The sequence below is a fragment of the Coregonus lavaretus genome (assembly GCF_964263955.1).
Source record: "Coregonus lavaretus genome assembly, chromosome: 4".
NCBI classification, from domain to species: domain Eukaryota; kingdom Metazoa; phylum Chordata; class Actinopteri; order Salmoniformes; family Salmonidae; genus Coregonus; species Coregonus lavaretus.
Genome location: NC_139991.1, coordinates 14,639,774 through 14,662,515, shown reverse-complemented (window position 1 = coordinate 14,662,515; position 22,742 = coordinate 14,639,774). Strand labels below are relative to the sequence as shown.

General features: G+C 40.3%; 1 protein-coding gene across 3 annotated transcripts in view; it reads left to right on the top strand.

The window, feature by feature from the left end:
- Positions 1-11,006, top strand: part of LOC311128635 (phosphorylase b kinase regulatory subunit beta-like) — a 66,980-nt gene extending 55,974 nt beyond the window's left edge. For 2 of the 3 annotated variants that reach the window (XM_084160820.1, XM_084160821.1), the window contains 8 exons: positions 1,119-1,176; positions 6,839-6,929; positions 8,228-8,424; positions 8,599-8,733; positions 8,824-8,953; positions 9,295-9,402; positions 9,598-9,735; positions 10,173-11,006. In XM_084160820.1, the coding sequence (XP_084016946.1) occupies positions 1,119-1,176; positions 6,839-6,929; positions 8,228-8,424; positions 8,599-8,733; positions 8,824-8,953; positions 9,295-9,402; positions 9,598-9,735; positions 10,173-10,310 (995 nt within the window). In that variant the 3' untranslated portion in view covers positions 10,311-11,006. Of the gene's footprint in view, positions 1-1,118; positions 1,177-1,472; positions 1,564-6,838; positions 6,930-8,227; positions 8,425-8,598; positions 8,734-8,823; positions 8,954-9,294; positions 9,403-9,597; positions 9,736-10,172 lie in introns of all 3 variants that reach the window. The other variant, XM_084160822.1, reaches the window with a different exon arrangement.
- The last annotated feature ends 11,736 nt before the right edge of the window (positions 11,007-22,742 follow it).

The window sequence follows — 22,742 nt, the reverse complement described above, 5'->3', positions numbered from 1 at the left end:
TTATGTCAAGAGGAAACCCAGTTTGCTGTTGTTGACTGATACACAGGTAACTGCCAAAATAAAGAAAACACCAACATAAAGTGTCCCAAATAGGGTGTTGGACCACCACAAGCCAGAAAAGCTTCAATGCACCTTGGCATAGATTCTACAAGTGTCTGGAACTCTATTGGAGTGATGCGACACCATTCTTCCACAAGAAAATTAATAATTTGGTGTTTTGTTGATGGTGGTGGAAAACGCTGTCTCAGGCACTGCTCCAGAATCTCCCATAAGTGTTCAATTGGGTTGAGATTTGGTGTCGGGGCCACTCTGTTGTTTACTACTCCTGAGTGGCGCAGTGGTCTAAGGCACTGCATCGCAGTGCTTACTGTGCCACTAGAGATCCTGGTTCGAATCCAGGCTCTGTCGCAGCCGGCCGCGACCGGGAGACTCATGGGCGGCGCACAATTGGCCCAGCGTCGTCCAGGGTAGGGGAGGGAAATGGCCGGCAGGGATGTAGCTCAGTTAATAGAGCATGGCGTTTGCAACGCCAGGGTTGTGGGTTCGATTCCCATAGGGGGCCAGTATAATAAAAAATAAAAAAAATAAAAAAAATATTCACTAACTGTAAGTCGCTCTGGATAAGAGCGTCTGCTAAATGACTAAAATGTAAATGTACTAACCTTAATTATAATGTTTTGGAAGGACATCTATTTAATTCATATTGTAATTAATTTGAGGTCATATTTTATTTAAAAAATCGGGAACAGTGGACAGATACTTTAACACTATTTATGAGAGCCAAACTACCAGGCCAACTAGCCCCAGGGTGGAAATCAGTGCATCACTGTAAATGAAATGTCCAGAGCCTAATCTATTTAGCACCCCATGACTAACTGATTTTGTTTGGATCAATGTCTCCTCTGTGTTAGAAATAATAAAAAGAAGAAATGGGGTCAATTCAACCAAGGCATAGCCTATGCAGCTAGTGTCATGAATAGCAGTGTCTTGGCAAACACTGTTTTCAGACCCAATCATCTACAGTTTACATTGTTTGTTTGACATAATTTCTCGAATATATACAGTGATTTGCATTGCTCAGTTCACTTAGAGGACTTTTTTTTTTTTACTGTTTCCAGAGACCCTAATGGAAGACATGGAAAGACTTTACAGAAGAGCTGGGACCAGGAAGCTTTGGTCAGATTTCCTTTTTTCTCTAGCACATCATTCATTCCCTTTCCATTTAACCTGAAAGAATAGTTTGTATTTCATTTTATGTGGCAGGTAATATCCATCCATTTTCTACAGTACCTCTATGAAGAGCCTTTAACTTTTTTGCCTTTCAGATAATTTTACTGTCGTTTCAAGATTGAAGTAACATTTTCTCTTGTACTCTACCTGTTCTCTCCTATGTCTGTCTTCATCAAAATTGTAAATTTCTCCACTGAATTCCAAACTGTTGTAAACAATGATACACATTTCTATGGGTGTAGGCTGGCGGTGCGTTACGCTGCGGCCGTTATCATGAAGTTTGCCAGTTCTATAGCCCCTCATATCACCACACTGGTGGTCCATGGCAAGCAGGTAATGGAGTAGAGTTGATGTGTTGAGTCTGTGTAGCTTGTGTACTGTATTAGCTCAGTTTGCCAGTCAGTCACTGTGCACAGCGTGTACCATTAACTGTAAGTGCTATGCTTCACTCATTCACTCCTTCCCTCTGCAGCACTATCCAATTGCTCTCTATGGACAATCAATTTCACGTTCACATGCTCCGTTGGCCTTTTTGCTCTTGCCGTTTTAGTTGTGATGGCTCGGCTGTTTCAGGGGAGCTGGTTGTGAGTTTTCATATTGCTCAGCGCTAAGATTGAGCATAATTGCAGAGGGACCTGAGAGTCAGAGAGTAGAACAGCCCATAGGCCAGGCTCCACCTTGCTCTGGAACCATATCAATACTTGGTCCAATTTCCTTTCTCATTTATTTAACATGGGTTAATAAGTGGAGCTTGAAATACAGTGGGGGAAAAAAGTATTTAGTCAGCCACCAATTGTGCAATTCTCACACCTAAAAAGATGAGAGTAGCCTGTAATTTTCATCATAGGTACACGTCAACTAGGACAGACAAATTGAGGGAAAAAAATCCAGAAAATCACACTGTAGGATTTTTTATGAATTTATTGCAAATTATGGTGGAAAATAAGTATTTGGTCACCTACAAACAAGCAAGATTTCTGGCTCTCACAGACCTGTAACTTCTTCTTTAAGAGGCTCATCTGTCCTCCACTCGTTACCTGTATTAATGGCACCTGTTTGAACTTGTTATCAGTATAAAAGACACCTGTCCACAACCTCAAACAGTCACACTCCAAACTCCACTATGGCCAAGACCAAAGAGCTGTCAAAGGACACCAGAAACAAAATTGTAGACCTGCACCAGGCTGGGAAGACTGAATCTGCAATAGGTAAGCAGCTTGGTTTGAAGAAATCAACTGTGGGAGCAATTATTAGGAAATGGAAGACATACAAGACCACTGATAATCTCCCTCGATCTGGGGCTCCACGCAAGATCTCACCCCGTGGGGTCAAAATGATCACAAGAACGGTGAGCAAAAATCCCAGAACCACACGGGGAGACCTAGTGAATGACCTGCAGAGAGCTGGGACCAAAGTAACAAAGCCTACCATCAGTAACACACTACGCCGCCAGGGACTCAAATGCTGCAGTGCCAGACGTGTCCCCCTGCTTAAGCCAGTACATGTCCAGGCCCGTCTGAAGTTTGCTAGAGTGCATTTGGATGATCCAGAAGAGGATTGGGAGAATGTCATATGGTCAGATGAAACCAAAATAGAACTTTTTGGTAAAAACTCAACTCGTCGTGTTTGGAGGACAAAGAATGCTGAGTTGCATCCAAAGAACACCATACCTACTGTGAAGCATGGGGGTGGAAACATCATGCTTTGGGGCTGTTTTTCTGCAAAGGGACCAGGACGACTGATCCGTGTAAAGGAAAGAATGAATGGGCCCATGTATCGTGAGATTTTGAGTGAAAACCTCATTCCATCAGCAAGGGCATTGAAGATGAAACGTGGCTGGGTCTTTCTGACGGTTTTCGTGGCGGTGTGTTTCAGATCATTCGACAATGATCCCAAACACACCGCCCGGGCAACGAAGGAGTGGCTTCGTAAGAAGCATTTCAAGGTCCTGGAGTGGCCTAGCCAGTCTCCAGATCTCAACCCCATAGAAAATCTTTGGAGGGAGTTGAAAGTCCGTGTTGCCCAGCGACAGCCCCAAAACATCACTGCTCTAGAGGAGATCTGCATGAAGGAATGGGCCAAAATACCAGCAACAGTGTGTGAAAACCTTGTGAAGACTTACAGAAAACATTTGACCTGTGTCATTGCCAACAAAGGGTATATAACAAAGTATTGAGAAACTTTTGTTATTGACCAAATACTTATTTTCCACCATAATTTGCAAATAAATTCATTAAAAATCCTACAATGTGATTTTCTGGAATTTTTTTCCTCATTTTGTCTGTCATAGTTGACGTGTACCTATGATGAAAATTACAGGCCTCTCTCATCTTTTTAAGTGGGAGAACTTGCAAAATTGGTGGCTGACTAAATACTTTTTTTCCCCACTGTAAGTTCCTTTATATTACACAACATCAATGATTTAACATCGCAACATGCCCTTTGAGCATTTAGCCTGACATTTCCTTGACAAAATATGTAGAAGTATAAGCCATAGACCATATCAGTGCTAAAATAATATGAGCACAATTTACAATAAGTAAAATGATAGAAGGCTGCATTTGAGTGGTAAAGGGGATGTGAATATTGTCAAAATGATGAAAGTACACCTTTTTAGGAAATCTTGGTTTTACTAAAATCTACAATCCACCTGAAGTTTAAAGCACTGTATTTTCTGATTTTTATTTTGACTGCTATTGAGACAGTTTTTTTTAAAGTTGATGTGTATGGCTAAGCAACCCTGTCTGCTGCCATGTACACTCCCCTCCGTATTTATTTGGACAGTGAAGCTATAACTTTTAATTTGGCTCTATACTCCAGAATTTTGGATGTGAGATCAATATGTTTTATAAGAGGCGACAGTACAGAATGCCACCTTTTATTTGAGGGTATTTTATACATATATGTCGTACCATTTAGAAGTGAAAGCACTATGTGCTGTATCTAGTCCTCCCATTTCAAGGGGTCATAAGTATTTGGACAAATTCACATATACTGTATTAAAGTAGTCAAACGTTTAGTATAAGGTCCCATATAGTGAGAAAGTTACAGATGCACAAAGATCATACCCCCACAACATGCTAACCTCTCACCATTACCAAAAACATTTGTGCCTCTGTAACTTTCTCACTCATCATTATTCACAATTCATGCAGGATTAACTGTAATCATGATAGCATCCATATTCATGTAGAAGTGTTCAGAAACATATTCTATTCTTATTTACAATAGAAATGACTCCAAAATGACACAATACATTATTTACCATTAATTTACACTACCAGTCAAAAGTTTGGACACACCTACTCATTCAAGGGTTGTTCTTTATTTTTACAATTGTTTACATTGTGAAATAATAGTGAAGACATCAAAACTATGAAATAACACATATGGAATCATGTAGTAAACAAGAAAGCGCAAACCAGATGGGATGGCATATCGCTGTAGAATGCTGTGGTAGCCATGCTGTTTAAGTGTACCTTGAATTCTAAATAAATCACTGACAGTGTCACCAGCAAAGCACCCTCACACCATAACACCTCCTCCTCCATGCTTTACGGTGGGAAATACACATGCGGAGATCATCCGTTCATCAACACCGTGTCTCACAAAGACACGGTGGTTCGAACCAAAAATCTCAAATTTAGAATCCATACCAAAGGACAGATTTCCACCTGTCTAATGTCCATTGCTCGTGTTTCTTGGCCAAAGCAGGTCTCTTCTTATTATTGGTGTCCTTTAGTAGGGGTTTCTTTGCAGTAATTCGACCATGAAGGCCTGATTCACACAATCCCCTCTGAACAGTTGATGTTGAGATGTGTCTGTTACTTGAACTCTGTGAAGCATTTATTTGGGCTGCAATTTCTGAGGCTGGTAACTCTAATGAACTTATCCTCTGCAGCAGAGGTAACTCTGGGTCTTCCATTCCTGTGGCGGTCCTCATGAGAGCCAGTTTCATCATAGCGCTTGATGGTTTTTGCGACTGCACTTGAAGAGACTTTCAAAGTTCTTGAAATGTTCCGTATTGACTGACCTTCATATCTTAAACTAATGATGGACTGTCGTTTCTCTTTGCTTATTTGAGCTGTTCTTGCCAGAATATGGACTTGGTATTTTACCAAATAGGGCTATCTTCTGTATACCCCCCTACCTTGTCACAACACAACTGATTGGCTCAAACACATTAAGAAGGAAAGGAATTCCACAAATTAACTTTTAAGAAGGCACACCTGTTAATTGAAATACATTCCAGGTGACTACCTCATGAAGCTGGTTGAGAGAATGCCAATAGTGTGCAAAGCTGTCATCAAGGCAAAGGGTGGCTATTTGAAGAATCTCAAATATAAAATATATTTTTGATTTATTTAACACGTTTTCGGTTACTACATGATTCCATGTGTTATTTCAAAGTTTTGATGTCTTCACTATTATTCTACAATGTAGAAAATAAAAAACCCTTGAATGAGTAGGTGTGTCTAAACTTTTGACTGGTACTGTATATTGGGTACAACATAATCCAAAGCACAACCCCCAAAAACTGCAAATGCTTGTAGAGTCACAAGCTTGATGTAGTCATAACATGCTAGGAATATGGGACCAAATACTACACTTTTAACTGCTTAAATACACTATAAGTGAATTTGTGTACAAATGTCTAAACGGGAAAACCGATTTCTATGAAAATATCCTCACATAAAAGGAGACATTCTGTACTGTCACCTCATATAAAACATTGATCTCAAATCCAAAATGCCGGAGTATAGAGACAAAATGTTGTTTTAGCTTACTGTCCAAATAAATACAGAGGGGAGCGTATGTACTATATCTACAGCCAATGCCTTTTGCTTTTTCCTCACAGGAACCCAGCAAGCAGGAGGAGACGTATTGCACAGTTACTCTAGCGAATAATGCAATCGTACATTTGTGAAATTTATGTCTGCCCCCCCCCCCCCCCTTAATCTAATAGTGAAAATGAATAGTCTGAGTTGGGAAACAATGTCAGGAGTTGAATTCATGCAGTGAAATCTTCATTTGGAGCAACTGCCTGTTCTGCCAGGGTAGGCTATGGCTAGATGTCCCAGAGGGAAGCACCCACCATGCTAATTGCTTTCCATTCCATGGGGACGGCATCTTGTGATTTGATCAGTCCGCCATTTTAGTTATTTATACAAAAGTCCTTCAGTTGCAGGAAGGGAAGTTTGTAGATTTGTGCTTTTACATGTGCAGAATTGCAATGATGATAATTTATTTTGACAATCTGGAGATGAAAACCAGAGTCGATTTAGATAGTTTTTCATTTGCTCAGCTAAACAAGGCTCTTTGTACTGTATAGACACACTGGTGGACATGAGTGGGACATCCCACACACATGATTTTACACCTTGCCTTCGTTTTAGAACTTCATTACGTTAATTGCACCTTCAGTAATGTGCCTCAAATCACGTTACAGCACATCAGCCTTAATTTCATGGTTATACTGTATGTATGGTTCTTATGATAGAGAACACAGCAGACTACATTGTTATTGCAACATTATGAACTGCTCCTACTGTATTGACACATATAGCGTTGACCTTATTAAGGATCTCCTTGTGTTTTTGTTCACCAGGGGGGTTGTACGAATCGCAGCCAGTGTGATAACTAAGCTAGTGGACAGCATTGCCCCAAGTATTACTAGTGTTTTAGTGCATGGCAAGCAGGTAAGTGGACATTTGAAAAATGAGGACAAATTTAACAGTTGAACCATGTTCGTTTTTTTCAAGTCAGATGACTATTTCGAACACAATCTTAATGTTCACTGATTATCAATGAATTTGATGAAATTATGTCCATTTTGAAAGTATTAGGAATGTTCAGTTGACAGTGAGCTCCGCATGCTATTGTCCTATATGAAATGCTTAGTGTTATTGCAGTTGCACGCTTCGTATTTCCCAGCTAACTCACTGTTCTTTAGCCCTGTAGCAAGGCTGCTATTGTGTTTCGTATAGTAACCTGCTAAAAGTGTATTCCTGGCATTAACAGGCGCTATGTATGCTGTGACCTGACCTATAACCTATGACCTAATATAAGCTCCCTTTTCCCTTGGATTTATATGAAGTGAGCTGCCTTGGCCAATGTTTTATCATTATACTTTTTCTCAAATATTACACAGAGATTAGTTGCTTCCTAGCAGGACCCATTTCTGGCCTCATTTTCCCGCCCAAGAGTTTTGGGCGGTTCATTACTATGAAGTACCTCAAGGTGTGAATCTGCATATAGATTGCATCGTAGAGGCAAAATTATTCTGGACAAGATGAGAAAGCTGATTTTGGAATGGAGTCAGGTGTCTGCTTACAAGATCTACGTAAAATCCTCCTTTATGTTGTATATGAGGACTCTAGAGTTTAGAGAATATTTACTGTTGTTTGAATGTGTTAAGTAAAGTAGGACATGTTTAGATTACAATTAGTAGTAATAGAAGCGAGGTACCGATTTAAAAACTGTGATTTACCATCTAATTGGAGAACATTAGTTTTGAGGGGCTATTTTTCAAAGGGATATTAAAGCATCTCTTCTTGTTTGGGAAGAATAATGATTACCAGGTGTAATTTTCTTGTGGCCTTTATGCTTTGAAAATAAGAAATACCACTAGATAATCTTGGTCATTATCTTTTGTCCCTTTCATGTTCTGCTCTGTGGGGGGGGCAGTTTTACAGTGGCGAGATGGAGAGATAGTTTTAGCGAAGGGGACACGAAGACATCAGAATTTCTATATAGTATTGCACACTATCTGGTCTGTCAAAAAGCTTATAGGTTGAGTGATGTCACCCATAATAGGAAATAAAATATACGTTTTTATTTCAATCTTTTTGACTATTTGCTCCTTGTTATCCATGATGTAAACACCTCTACCTTTCTGGTTCATCACTCTGTCCTCTTAGTAAAATAAATCCCCACAAAACAATAACAGAACTGCAGACATTTCTCTGATGCTGGCTGGGCTGTGCTCTGTTGCCAGGTAACGCTGGGACTGTTTGGGCATGAGGAGGAGGTGATCTCCAACCCCCTCTCACCTGGGGTTATCAAGGGCATCCTCTACAGCAAGTGCTACGGGGAGAGGGAGGCCGTGCTGCAGCAGGAGCTGGTCATCCACATCGGCTGGATCATCTCCAACACCCCCGAGCTGTTCAGCGGCATGCTCAAGATCCGCGTCGGGTACGAATAGAGCCCTGGAGGAATAGAGCTAGGCAGGCTGTAGCCATGGCCATTCTGATCCTACAGCTGGGTGGTTGTTATTCTGTTTGTCTCTCAATCTGTCTGTTTGAGGATAGCTATCTGTGGTTATGAGATGCATTGTTTTTGCTTAGTATTCTGCTGGTATTGATGTAGATGGATCGTCCAGGCCATGAAGCATGAGTTGGAGATCCGAGCAGGTGACATGCCACCCCAGGACATTTACCAGATGTCCCCCAGCGATGTTAAACAGCTGCTGCTGGACGTCCTTCAGCCACAACAGCATGGCAGGTAAACACAGGCACAAACACAAGCCTTGACACACACACACACATTTTTTTATTCTATTTAATTAATTTCCCTGTTCGTTACCCGTCCCAGGTCCTGGATCAACAGGCGTCAAATCGATGGTTCCCTCAACAGGACACCCCATGGCTTCTATGACCGAGTGTGGCAAATTTTGGAGAGAACTTGTAATGGCATCGTAGTGGCAGGGATCCATCTACCACAGGTAGTGTTGGTTATTGCAGTTGAGACATAATAATCCTACTTTATTTACATCCTCAAACTCCACATTTAATCACATCTCTGAAGGACCACACTATAGGCCCCATTTGACAGTGTTCAAATGCCCCAAAAGACTATTTGAAGTACAGTAGGCTGCTTGGCACAGCAGTTGATTCAAAATGATGATTTGAATACAGCAGATCCCATTGCATCGCAATAACCCACTATTAAATACATTTCTGTTTATTTGAGTATGTGAGTTAGTCTTTTTGGTAATAATTGGTCATCGGGGTGTTCTTGCCTAAAGCATTACTGTTCAAATCTCCCACTTTCCTTCCATTGCAGCAACCTACTCTGTCTGACATGACCATGTATGAGATGAACTTTTCTCTGCTGGTGGAAGACACACTGAAGGACATAGTGCTGCCTGAGTACAGGCAGATAGTAGTAGAGGTATGGGCCAATCAGATTTCACTAATTTACAGCTGCATGTTTTTCGTACACTGCTATTGGTCAAACAGGACGCTCCATTGACTATCTTACCCACGCATTTCATCTAGTAACCTTTCCACTACACATTGGGTTTACAATACAAAAATCCTAATTGTACACACATTTTCTCATGGCTCCTAATCTCCATGGTTGCAGCTGCTGATGGTGGTGTCCATAGTGTTGGAGAGAAACCCGGAGCTGGAGTTCTTGGAGAAGGTGGACCTGGACGTTCTGGTGAAGGAGGCCTTCCATGACTTCCAGAAGGACAGGAGTCAGGAGGGGATGAAGAAACAGGTAGGTGCTATGCTCTGCCCTAACCTGTCAACTGGGCTCACAGGATCTAAGGTTAGGTCAGACCACTGTCACACAAGCTCCTTGGAGTTCATGCAGCATGCAAGCTTAGCTATTGTACGTCCACAACGTTGTACAGTACAAGTTAGATCTGGTTCAGAGCAGCTAAGTAGAAGCAGACCTCATATTCAAGGGGAGGACATCTTGTGTGCTTTGGCGATTAATTATTCTGGTCAGTCTCGACTTAATTCATTAATCGGTAAGGATGGGAATAATTGTGTCACGTGTTTACTTGTTATTCAAATCAGATATTTCCAATCTGAATAGTTGTTCACTCTGCATGTCGTTGCTGAAAAGCATTGTTTGTTAGACAACTTTTGACAGTGCACTGTATATAACAGTACTGCTAGTTTGCAATGAAAAAACATTATTGTCCCCAGGATGATATGGAGGAGTTCTATAAGACACCACCGATGGGCAGGAGAGGCACCTCCAGTTACCTGACCAAGGCTGTGATGATTCAACTGCTTCAGGGAGACGTGAAGCCCTCCAAGGATGACCCCTGCTCGGTCAGCTAAACTAAATCCATTCAGCAGAGTAGAGGAATCCACCGCTACTTTACTTTGTCGAATCACTAACAACATGCTAAATTAGTCAGCAGCACTGACTGTTGTTCCACCAGCAATACCCTCCTTGTTCTGTTAGCTTCAAGATATTAGGACAGGATGTATCAGATCCTATTAACACTGTTACTACTGTTACCAACATTGCAAAAAACAAACGGACTCCTGTTACCCCCTGAAATCCTTGCATGTAGACTTTTCTGTATAGCATTAGCATTGTGGGGCAGCCCACATTGTTGATTGTATTAATCAATAACATGATATGCAAAACTAAAGTTGCATCCCAGTGCACACTTTTTGTCTAAGTCTTAGGAAGTCCAGGTCTTTCTGAAACCCTGATCGCTGTATTTTTGTGAATGTGGTCAATATACAGTAATTTAAGTTCCTTCACTCTATTAAAATTATGGATTAATTAAGTTGTTTATGTTGATGTGTTTACACGTGGTTTGAGTGTGCCTATCCAGTTTAGTGAATCAGAATTTAACTTTTTCAATGTGTGTGATGTTTACCAATGTGTTCCGTCACTCTATCAAGGGTATTTTGTAAGCTCAATACTAGTTTCAGAGTGGTGTGAAGTCAGGAAACTCACTGTTCTTCACACGGTCTATTTTTAACCACATACCACATAAAGTATTCATAACCTTTGACTCATTCCACATTTTGTTATGTTACAGCCTGAATTCAAAATTGATTCAATTGATTTTTTTCTCACCCACCTACACACAATGCCCCATAATGGGAAATGTTTGCAAGTACTATACTCCACACTGTAGTATCCCTTGATTGCTTGGTTGATTTTATTTGACTATTTAAAAATACAATACAACCACAAATGTGTATACAATGCATTTAGAAATGTGTTGAGAATAACAACAAAAAGTTTAAAATGTATTTTCTAATTCAAACATCAAACATGTTACACATTTACAGCTAATCCACATGAAAAATTACTATAGTATATTATGGTCTAAATACTGTAGTATTACTATATTTTTAAACTATTCTATTCACTTTTGTGTTTTTGCTGACTTTACTGTAGTATTTACTGTAATTTTTTTGCGGACATGACTAGTATACTATAGTATTCACTGTAGTGTTTTAGCAGACATAACTGCAGTATACTATAGTATTCACTGTAGTGTTTTTGCGGACATGACTGTAGTATTCACAGTGGTGTTTTGCAGACATGACTGTAGTATACTGTAGTGTGTTTGCGGACATGACTGTAGTATACGACGGTCATGTCCGCAAAAACACTGCAGTGAATACCATAGTACGCTTCAGTCATGTCCGCAAAAACACTACAGTAAATACTACAGTATACTACAGTCATGTCCGCGAAAACACTACAGTGAATACTATAGTATACTACAGTCATGTCTGCAAAAACACAGTGAATACTACAGTCATGTCCGCAAAAACACTACAGTAAATACTAAAGTGTATATAAATATAGTAATACTACATTATTTAGACCTATATTATACTACAGTATTTTTTTATGTGGGCCTCTCTGAAAGGGCAGACTACAATGGAAAGGTGAAGTAGTGACTGTGCACTTGAATCCAACACGGTATACATCAGTACAATACGCTAGAACCCTCAAACGCAACTCTGGACCTCAAGCCAGTTCCACTGTGTTTTTTCATTGTTCCCATCTAATCAGGGACTGATTTAAACCTGGGACACCAGCAGACTCCGGACCTTTTGAGTGTGCCTATCCAGTTTAGTGAATCAGAATTTAACTTTTTCAATGTGTGTGATGTTTACCAATGTGTTCCGTCACTCTATCAAGGGTATTTTGTAAGCTCAATACTAGTTTCAAAAATAAACTTCAGGAAATTGACATCCTGTTGATTTATTTGCTTAGGTTCATCATGTTTGAATTTTGAGGAGCATTACCCCTACTATAGACTATTTGCCTTGTATCATTGAAGATAAGCTACATTTGTAAAAGGCTTTATAATCGCAACATGGTGTAAAGTATTTATTTTTCTTTGGACTGCAGTTGCGACAGAAATGTCATGATTATTCAAGCGTGTCTATTTGTGCCTGGCGGTATGTGTTTTGTATTGGATCCCACCACTAGTAACTCCCACTCATGTCAGCTCAGCTGCAGTCATACCAATCTCACCGCTGGAGCTGGAAAATAACATAATTTGACATAAAAAGGAGGGTTAGACACTGAGAAAAGCAGAGGAAATATTTCTGCCTAGGACTCAATACATTATATTTACTTAATCTGTTCTAAAGCTGCTCCGTCACTTGGACTGGAGAATGGGATTGATAGATAGTCAAGCTTTGCAAAAGATAAATACATACTTAAAAGGTCATGGTTGTAGGTAAGGTTGTTTCAGTGTTGAGTGTTCTGAAGCAAGGAAGTCCACAAATAAGGATGATATTCAGACCATGCGAAATCTGCCCATCATACATACAGTACATGTATGCTTTAGTTATTATTAGTTAGAGCAGAGAACATAGTCTGCAATCTAAATCAGACCAGTGTATGAAATGACCGTAGCAGTCAAGCATTTGTGGAGAGCAATTTATTAATATGATACACTGTTATTTATTGTACACCTCATTCTGATGCTGCAACAATTGAAGAAAGCATTTCATAGGAAAATCAAATATGCTGGTTGTATATGTTACACTAACTTGATACTTTATGACCGGACAGTTCAATTCAAAACTGCAGAGCAGAACTATCGTTCATATTTACTGAGTAAGGTCTCATCCCCTCCTCATCCCCGTAAAAGGTGTAATGTTTTCTCTTAAAGAACACTCATAAAAGTTAACTGTGCATTAAAGTCAGAGTATGTATTTTGCTGGCAGCAGTAAAAGCATATTTTATGGCCAATCTGTCTCAAGCGTTTGGGCCTGACAGTCAGAGCTTTTTTCCTTCTCCTTCTACATCAACACACTATACCATGAAGGGTATCAAAGACTGTGCCACTTGAAGATGTCCCAGACAATGTTTCACGTTTTCTCAAAATTATGGTCATTTTATGGTTTTAGGAACCAAAGGGCTGAATAAAAATTATGAAAGTTGATGTAATGTGTGTGAAGATATATTATACCTGTTTGTTTCATGTTTGATGATGGTGGCTGTAAGGGATTGTAAGGGAAATGAAGTATGTTTCTATATCACTGTATTCTATCTTTGTCACTGACTGTCATGTTGCATGTACTGACAACAAGAAAACATTTTCTCACCTACTCTATCTCCAACTTCCTACAAAGTGAGTTGATAATTTCGCTTTAAATTTTGCATTTACTATTTCAATACAATCCACGCATTGCCTTGAAGCATTTAAGCACTGACCAAGTTTGCATGGTTTGAAAGGAGACACTGAAGATGGCTTCAAGCTGCTTTGTGACCATCATTTTATAGAGATTCCATTCTGTTTCTTCTTTCACCAACATTGTTGGTCTTTGGTCAATCTTAATGAAGCAATTTTTTGACAGTGTTTACATTCTACTATCAGAGTTTTAAAAAACGTTCCCACAATATAGGTAACCTCTTTGCTTCAAAGCCGTAGTGCCCCCCTCCCTCTGATTTACATGCACACCTCAAATTATAAAAAAATAAAAATACAAAAAAGCATAAATGATTGACCAAAATATTACACAGAGGTCTGAATAGCAGTGTCTGCTCGCTCCTGCTTCTCTGGACTTCTCTGCCAAATTCTCTGAAAGGCAAACGCATACAGAAAGGGGTCCACACAACTGTTAACAAAGGTAAGAGACTTAACAAAGTCCCCTGTCAACTCCTTAGAGGTCTTTAGTTTAGCAGATGTAACAGGGTGTGAATACTTGAGCAAGGTGGCTGAGATGTCCACAATGTTAACAACATGAACAGGAACCCAGAAAATGATGAAGGTCACAGTAATTCCAGTGACTAATCTGGTCATCCTTTTGGTGCTGAAGAGGGCTGTCTGGTTCACTCGCTTGAGAAGGAAGAAATAAAAGGTGACCAGAATGGAACCCAGAACTAAACCCACCAAAGTCTCAAATAAAAGAACAGCCACTCTTTCCCAGTCCGATTCAGTGTGTCTTTGACATCTTAGACCGGAACCAGTAACCACTATATTCCTTGTCGCAACAGCAGGCCCGGTTAGGATGCATGCAAGTCCCCATAGTGCAAGTAGCAATAACTTCTCACCTCTCCTTCCCAGCCTGGCCCACTGATGAGGGTAGAGAACTGACACGTAGCGCTGCACACTCATCATAGTCACACTGATGATATTGACATATAGGCTGCAATAGACCATAAAGGAGAAGAACTTGCAGAGCCCACGGCTAAGATTCCAACCACACATGAGGGAGTAGATCCACACAGGGAGGGAGGCCAGACACAGGATGTCAGAACAAGCCAGATTCAGCATGAGTTTCAGGGTGACATTATCTATTTTTACCTGCCGCAGAATGACCACCAAGACAGCTATATTTGCAGGGATGCCCACTAGCCAGCACAGTCCAATCAGTGTACTGGAGAGGATGTTGCCAGGATTCACCGAGGTGATGTTAGAGATGGAGATGTTGAGCTGATCCATGGTCGTGACTTGAGAGTAGTGATCAGAGTGGTGTGAAGTCAGGAAACTCACTGTTCTTCACACTTCACACGGTCTATTTTTAACCACATACCACATAAAGTATTCATAACCTTTGACTCATTCCACATTTTGTTATGTTACAGCCTGAATTCAAAATTGATTCAAATGATTTTTTTCTCACCCACCTACACACAATGCCCCATAATGGGAAATATTTGCAAGTACTATACTCCACACTGTAGTATCCCTTGATTGCTTGGTTGATTTTATTTGACTATTTAAAAATACAATACAACCACAAATGTGTATACAATGCATTTAGAAATGTGTTGAGAATAACAACAAAAAAAGTTTAAAATGTATTTCCATGATGGTCCTAATTCAAACATCAAACATGTTACACATTTACAGCTAATCCACATGAAAAATTACTATAGTATATTATGGTCTAAATACTGTAGTATTACTATATTTTTAAACTATTGTATTCACTTTTGTGTTTTTGCTGACTTTACTGTAGTATTTACTGTAATTTTTTTGCGGACATGACTAGTATACTATAGTATTCACTGTAGTGTTTTAGCAGACATGACTGCAGTATACTATAGTATTCACTGTAGTGTTTTTGCAGACATGACTGTAGTATTCACAGTGGTGTTTTGCAGACATGACTGTAGTATACTGTAGTGTGTTTGCGGACATGACTGTAGTATATGACGGTCATGTCCGCAAAAACACTGCAGTAAATACCATAGTACGCTTCAGTCATGTCCGCAAAAACACTACAGTAAATACTACAGTATACTACAGTCATGTCCGCGAAAACACTACAGTGAATACTATAGTATACTACAGTCATGTCTGCAAAAACACAGTGAATACTACAGTAAAGTCCGCAAAAACACTACAGTGAATACTATAGTATACTACAGTCATGTCCGCAAAAACACTACAGTAAATACTAAAGTGTATATAAATATAGTAATACTACATTATTTAGACCTATATTATACTACAGTATTTTTTTATGTGGGCCTCTCTGAAAGGGCAGACTACAATGGAAAGGTGAAGTAGTGACTGTGCACTTGAATCCAACACGGTATACATCAGTACAATACGCTAGAACCCTCAAACGCAACTCTGGACCTCAAGCCAGTTCCACTGCGTTTTTTCATTGTTCCCATCTAATCAGGGACTGATTTAAACCTGGGACACCAGCAGACTCCGGACCTCGTACGGTAAGAGTTGAATATCCCTGCACTAGACTATCTTGCTAGGAGATGAATGAGGTGAATGATTAGCTCAACAGATGAACCCTAATGTACTCTTTTTTATTATGAATGTGTGGCATCATGGTATCAATATTGGCAAGGCTGTCTGAGATGGGCTATACAAAGCAGGCTGATGATATTATAGGCAAACCTAGCCAGGCATGTAGAATACACAGTCCTGTATTTTATTAGGATCCCCATTAGCTTTTCCGAAAGCAGCAGCTACTCTTCCTGGGGTCCACACAAAGCATGAAACATGACATAATACAGAACGTTAATAGATAAGAACATCTCAAGGACGGAACTACATACATTTAAAACGTCAGACATAGCCTACATATCAATACACACAAAATATCTAGGTCAAATAGGGGAGAGGCGTTGTGCCATGAGGTGTTGCTTTATCTCAGAGATGGGCAAAAATCAGCCCCCCTCTTGACAGCGGAGAGAAAAGTTTTAAGTTTTAGAGTTAATTTCATGCAATTCTACACATTTTGAGTTTTAAAGCAAGTTTGCTGCAATTCTACATATTTTTCCATGGGGCGTAGAGAAGACTTTGCAATTTTAGGAGGACTTGCTTTGTGGAGTGTGGTGTCAAAAAAACAGAGCATCTATTTATCACGGACAGACCTCTCCCCATTTTTACAACCATTGAATCAATATGCTTTGACCATGACAGTTTACACCAAGTAATTTAGTCTCCTCAGCTTGCTCAACAGCCACATTATTCATTATCAGATTCAGCTGAGGTCTAGAACTTAAGGGAATGATTTTTACCAAACACAATGCTCTTAGTTTTAGAGATGTTCAGGACTAGTTTGTTACTGGCCACCCATTCTAAAACTGACTGCAACTCTTTGTTTAGGGTTGCAGTAATTTCACTAGCTGTGATTGCTGACTGGTATAGGGTTGAATCATCAGCATACATAGACACACAGGCTTTGTTTAATGCCACTGGAAGATCATTAGTAAACATAGAAAAGAGTAGAGGGCCAAGAGAGCTGCCCTGCGGTACACCACACTTTACATGTTTAACATTAGAGAAGCTTCCATGAAAGAAACCCCTATAAATATGGCAGAGGCTGAAAAGCCATAACACATATGTTTTTTCAACAACAGGTTATGGTCAATAATATCAAAGGATACACTGAAATCTAACAGTACAGCTCCCACAATCTTCTTATTATCAATTTCTTTCAACCAATCATCAGTAATTTGTGTCAGTGCAGTACATGGTGAGTGCCCTTCTCTATAAGCATGCTGAAAGTCTGTTGTTAATTTGTTTACAGAGAAATAGCATTGTATCTGGAGAACACAATTTTTTCCAAAATTTGCTAAGAGTCTGCAGCAAGCTGATTGACCGTCTGTTAGAACCAGTAAAGGGTGCTTTACCATTCTTGGATAATGGAATGACTTTGGCTTCTCTCCAGGTCTGAGGACAAACATTTTGCCAACATCAAATGCTTTTGTCACATATTAGCCATCTGATTAAATGAAAAACAGAGTTCAATTAGTATTTATGCCCATATTTCAAGTATTCCAAAGCTTTTCTCCATCATACTTTGTAATTTATCTTTGTTTCTTAATACAATTTATTATTTTTGTTCAGGTTAGTCACATACTTTACAGTAAATGTGCCAATCAGACGTGCAGTCAGACTTATTCACCACTCCTTTTGCATAGTCCCTCTCAACCATACAGCTTTTCATTTTCTCATCAATCCACGGGGCCTTAATAACAGCTATAATAGTCCGTTTCTTAATAGGTGCATGCTTATCAATAACTGGAAGAAACAACTTCATAGATGCATCAAGTGCAGCATATGGATGCTCCTCATTACACACATCAGACCAACAAGTATTTTTTTGTATGTTCAACATAGGAATCAGTACAAAATGTTTTGTATGATCTCTTATACACTGTTTTAGGCCTAGCCTTTGGAACTTTGGGTTTTTCTATATATTGTCACTATATTATGGTTAGTACATCCGATGGGTATGGATACAGCTTTAGAGCAGAGTTCTGCAGCATTGGTAAAAATTGCATCGATACACGTGATTATATTGTTCCTGTACTGTTTGTAAACACCCTGGTAGGTTTATTAATAACCTGAACCAGATTACAGGCACTCTTTACAGTGAGCAGCTTCCTCTTGAGCGGACAGCTTGATGAAAACAAGTCTATATTCAGGTCACCCAGAAAATAGACCTCTCTGTTAACATCACACATTATCAAGCAATGCACACATATTATCCAGAGAATTAAGGTTACTACTTGGTGGCCTATAGCAGCACCCCCAAAGAAGAGGCTTTTGTGAATAAGTGAAGGAGAAAACATTTTGAAGCTCACTACGGTCTTTTTCTCCTGCCCTTTTCCTACAGTCATTATCTGTTGATTTGAATAGCCATGTTGTGGAGATTGAGTCACCACAACCCTTTGCTACCACCTGGTGGACATCCCTTGGATAGACGTGCATAAGCAGAAATACTTATATCGGTCCGCCAGGGGACAGCAGAATCCACTTATAATGATGACTAATCTTAGTAAAGAGTGTGTTCTAAAATGATGAATTACTGTCTCCTGGATGGCAGAATTCCCAGTTCAAATCAGAGAACAATGAGCAAAAATAATGTCTGTATCAGTTTCACAGTCAAATCTTCCATTGTTTAGGCAGCACCTTATACATTCAAGTTTGTTTTCTCTGCAGAGAAAAAGAGGGGCGAAATAATGACAGACTGTAAACTGTTAAGATAAACAAATGTACTGTTTTTGCACACTGGTCAGACAGAGTTTGCTTTTCCACCAGATAATCTTGCTAGGAACAATACAAGGTGACAATGTGAGGGAGCTGGCAGCAGCCACTGCTTGGCCTGGCCTGCTGGCCTGAGAGAGCAAGCCCAGAGCTGCTGAGCTGGGGAGAAAGGGAATTCTGGGTGATGTATTGTTGTGCAGACAGATGAGCTGTGGATGTGGGACTACACAACCCTCTCTCTCTCACTCACTCCCTGAATCTAAGTATTCACATGGCAGTGTAATCAGCCTTTTCCCTGGAATAGACGGAACATGATATGGCAACATAGAGATAGCATGCAAAGTTAGAAAAAAAGACACTTCAATTATATCTGATACATAAGGTGTCTCTGATGTCCTCTACTAGACTGCCAGAGCTAGTCCCCTTAAAAACAACTCAAGCCTTCCAGTTTGTTTCAATTTATTTCTAATGAGAAAAACAAAACATCACAACCTTATCCATAATGGTTTATGAAGCAAGTTTATTTTACTTATTTCTTGTGCAAAACAATGAGATAAAAAAGTTTACAAATGGATAAATGATACCCATGCCTCTGCTGTAAACGACTGGTTGTCAAGTAGAGGTCATTTTGTATCTTGCATTTCTTTACAAGCTGAATATGGTGATTGGCCTTATCACACACCTTTTCCCTTGTGCTCCCAGATACAATATCTGTGCAGAGCAGTGCTGTGGCTTGTAATAAAACACATTGAGCTTTCTCTTTATCTAAGATTGATGATAGCCATGAAATTACTGCAAAGACTATGGTACTGCTCCACTGAGATTACAGTTCATATTGTTAGCAACACAACATTTTGCATCCCGGGGCAGTTCTGAGAAGAGACTCTCTTTTCATTACATCTGTGCAGTGTCTCAGGGCAGAACGAATGAATTAGGAAGACCCCGTGACATGGAATAGGCCCTACAGTCACCCCATCCCTCATGTGCTGGCAGCAGAATAAGGAGAGTGACATGATGACATAGACCCATCAGCACATGCCTCATGTCAGAGATCTATATCCTGCCCAACACAGAGAACTTTAGAGATAAACCAGAATGGATGATCTGAGAGTATGGTTGATGCCTGGAAACATGTCTTACAGTATCATACAAAGCATATGTAGCACAGGAGGCTGCTGAGGGGAGGATGGCTCATAACAATGGCTAGAATGGAGTGAATGGAATGGAATCAAACACGAGGAAACCATGTGTTTGATGTGTTTGGTACCAATCCGTTGATTCCGTTCCAGCAATTACTATGAGCCCGTCCTCCCCAATTAAGGTTCCACCAGTCTGTGATCTGCAGTATACACAACCTTTTTTTTTGTAGTCTCACGTTCAGCATTTATTGAGGGTTTAAGTGCAAATAAGGATTATTCATAGATTTAAATGATAAAAGCATCCAAATCCTACTCACTGCATTGTTTCAGCATTTAGATGTCATGCTGCTGGTGCAAAGCTGTTGCAGATTAATACAAACTCAAGAGAACAAAATATAAAACATATTTATCTAACACACCCACCCTTAAGAAAAACATGCAGGAAATAGGATAAATGCTAATTTCCATCAATCAGCAGTGGTTGATTTTTAAGTGCAATATTGTGCTTGGCACCCCATGCCATGTTTCAGCTGGCAGAGCCTGTGTGCGTTGTGGCAACAGGGGAATAAATAGCACGGTTGCTATTTGTGAGTACATTTTTGATTTTCATAACCATGAGCTAAAACCAAAGAGGAGAAAGTGTATCCACAGTGGCAGCCTGTGCAAGTCATAACTCAGCTAAAGGCTGGTGGATGCCAAGGCATGGCATAGGTAACGCTCTCTGTATCACACGTTCACTCATCACTTAGTCCTAATGTTCAATTTACCCTCAACACTTTCCTCTTGACATTGCTGTTTCCTCTTGAAAAACAATGCACAATGTGTGACTGATTTATCCCCAAAGTATGATTTCTCTCTTTTTTAAATATGACACATCAAACATTGTCTATATTGGCTGCTGTTGTATAACGTTCAGGATTAATTTAAAAGGATGGATAGTTTGTCTCGATAATACTACTGTTGTAGGACATACACATACTGTAATATGCCAATTATATTACCATAATATATATATGTACTTTTTTGTATTCATGACCCTATGACCCTACCAAAGAGAAGACAGTCTTCTCTCCAACAGATGGAGCTTTCACAATGTTAAGCATATTCCTCCATTTCCACCTCTGCATAAATCATCAGCACTGCTGGCAAATGTTGCATTGGTCTTTCTCCTGTTTCATTTCAGAACAAACAAGACAGCACTAGTGCCTTCAGCCAGAGGAGGACTGACACTCATATTAGAGAAGGAAAGGCTGTTTAATCTGTCTCGTGTCCAGCTCTGATACGGTGTGTCTGATACGGTGACTATTCCCCAATCTACTCATTCAGATGTGCATAGTGATGTGGGTTTTATCTCCCTGTGATTTGTTGGCTGAGGACGGCATGCAGGATGCCCTGCGATATCCTCTGTAATCCCACTGCGGGATGATGTCATCGGCCTCCGGATGGTTCCAGGGATAAAGGAGTGTGGACAGGCTTTGGGTTTGGGAGGCGATTTGTCATGGGAAGCCATTCACAAGCACATTATACCCCCATTATACCGCTAATGTTACACAGTGCTGCCTCTTGCGCTCATTTCCTTCAGAGGCTCTGCTGGTGCTGGTATGTTCATGCCTGTGGCTCCAACGTTAAGCAATGCTAACCACAGGCTTAGCAGGCGTACACAAGAGACTACAAAGGACTTTGAGTCTCAGGGTTTGAGATAGTGTTCACTTTGAGGTGGTGTCTTCTCACAGTTTACTCTTTTTATTGACAGGTAGAACCTCAGTTCTTTTAGACCATCAGCAAACAAACACAAGATAAAAAAAACTATTGTAAACAATAAATCATCAGGAAGAGACAATAAAATATTAATATTTGCAGATGCATCAACAACAGTAAATTGCCCCCTGGAATGGAAAGGGGAATGGAATTAGTTTGGAAAATAATAATTTCCAGTTCCAATGTCTTAAAACTATCACTGCTAGAATCTATGCTCAATGGGAAATAAAATTTGAATATTATTTATTGTAATACATTCCCGGAGATTCTTAGGGAGAAGTACCCTGGAATATCAGCATCTGACTAAATGAGTTTAGAGGAGCAAGGTCATTGAGTGTGAAATCATTCTGCTGTTGCACTATGGGTGCAGTAGTTACAGGTGAAGGTCAGTGGATTTTTGTTGTTGTTATTTTCTCCCCCTTTTCTCCCCAATTTCGATATTGTCTCATCACTGCAACTCCCCAACCGGCTCGGGAGATGAAGGTCGAGTCATGCATCCTCCGCCAAACCGTGCTTCTTAACACCCGCCTGCTTAACCCGGAAGCCAGCCGCACCAATGTGTCGGAGGAAACACTGTTCAACTGACGACCAAGGCCAGCCTGCAGGCACCCGGGCCCACCACAAGGAGTCGCTAGAGCGCAATGAGCCAAGTAAAGCCCGCCCCCCCCCCCCCCCCCCCCCCCTCCCCCAGCCAACCCTCCCCTAACCCGGACGACACTGAGCCAATTGTGCGCTGTTCTATGGGACTCCAGATCATGGCCGGTTGTGATACAGCCTGGGATCGAACCCGGGTCTGTAATGACTGCTCTAGCACTGCGATGCAGTGCCTTAGACCGGTCAGTGTATTTTTTTAGTTTGTTGAGTGAGTTTATTATATATTATGTTTGCCAGCAGCATACCACCCTGCATCC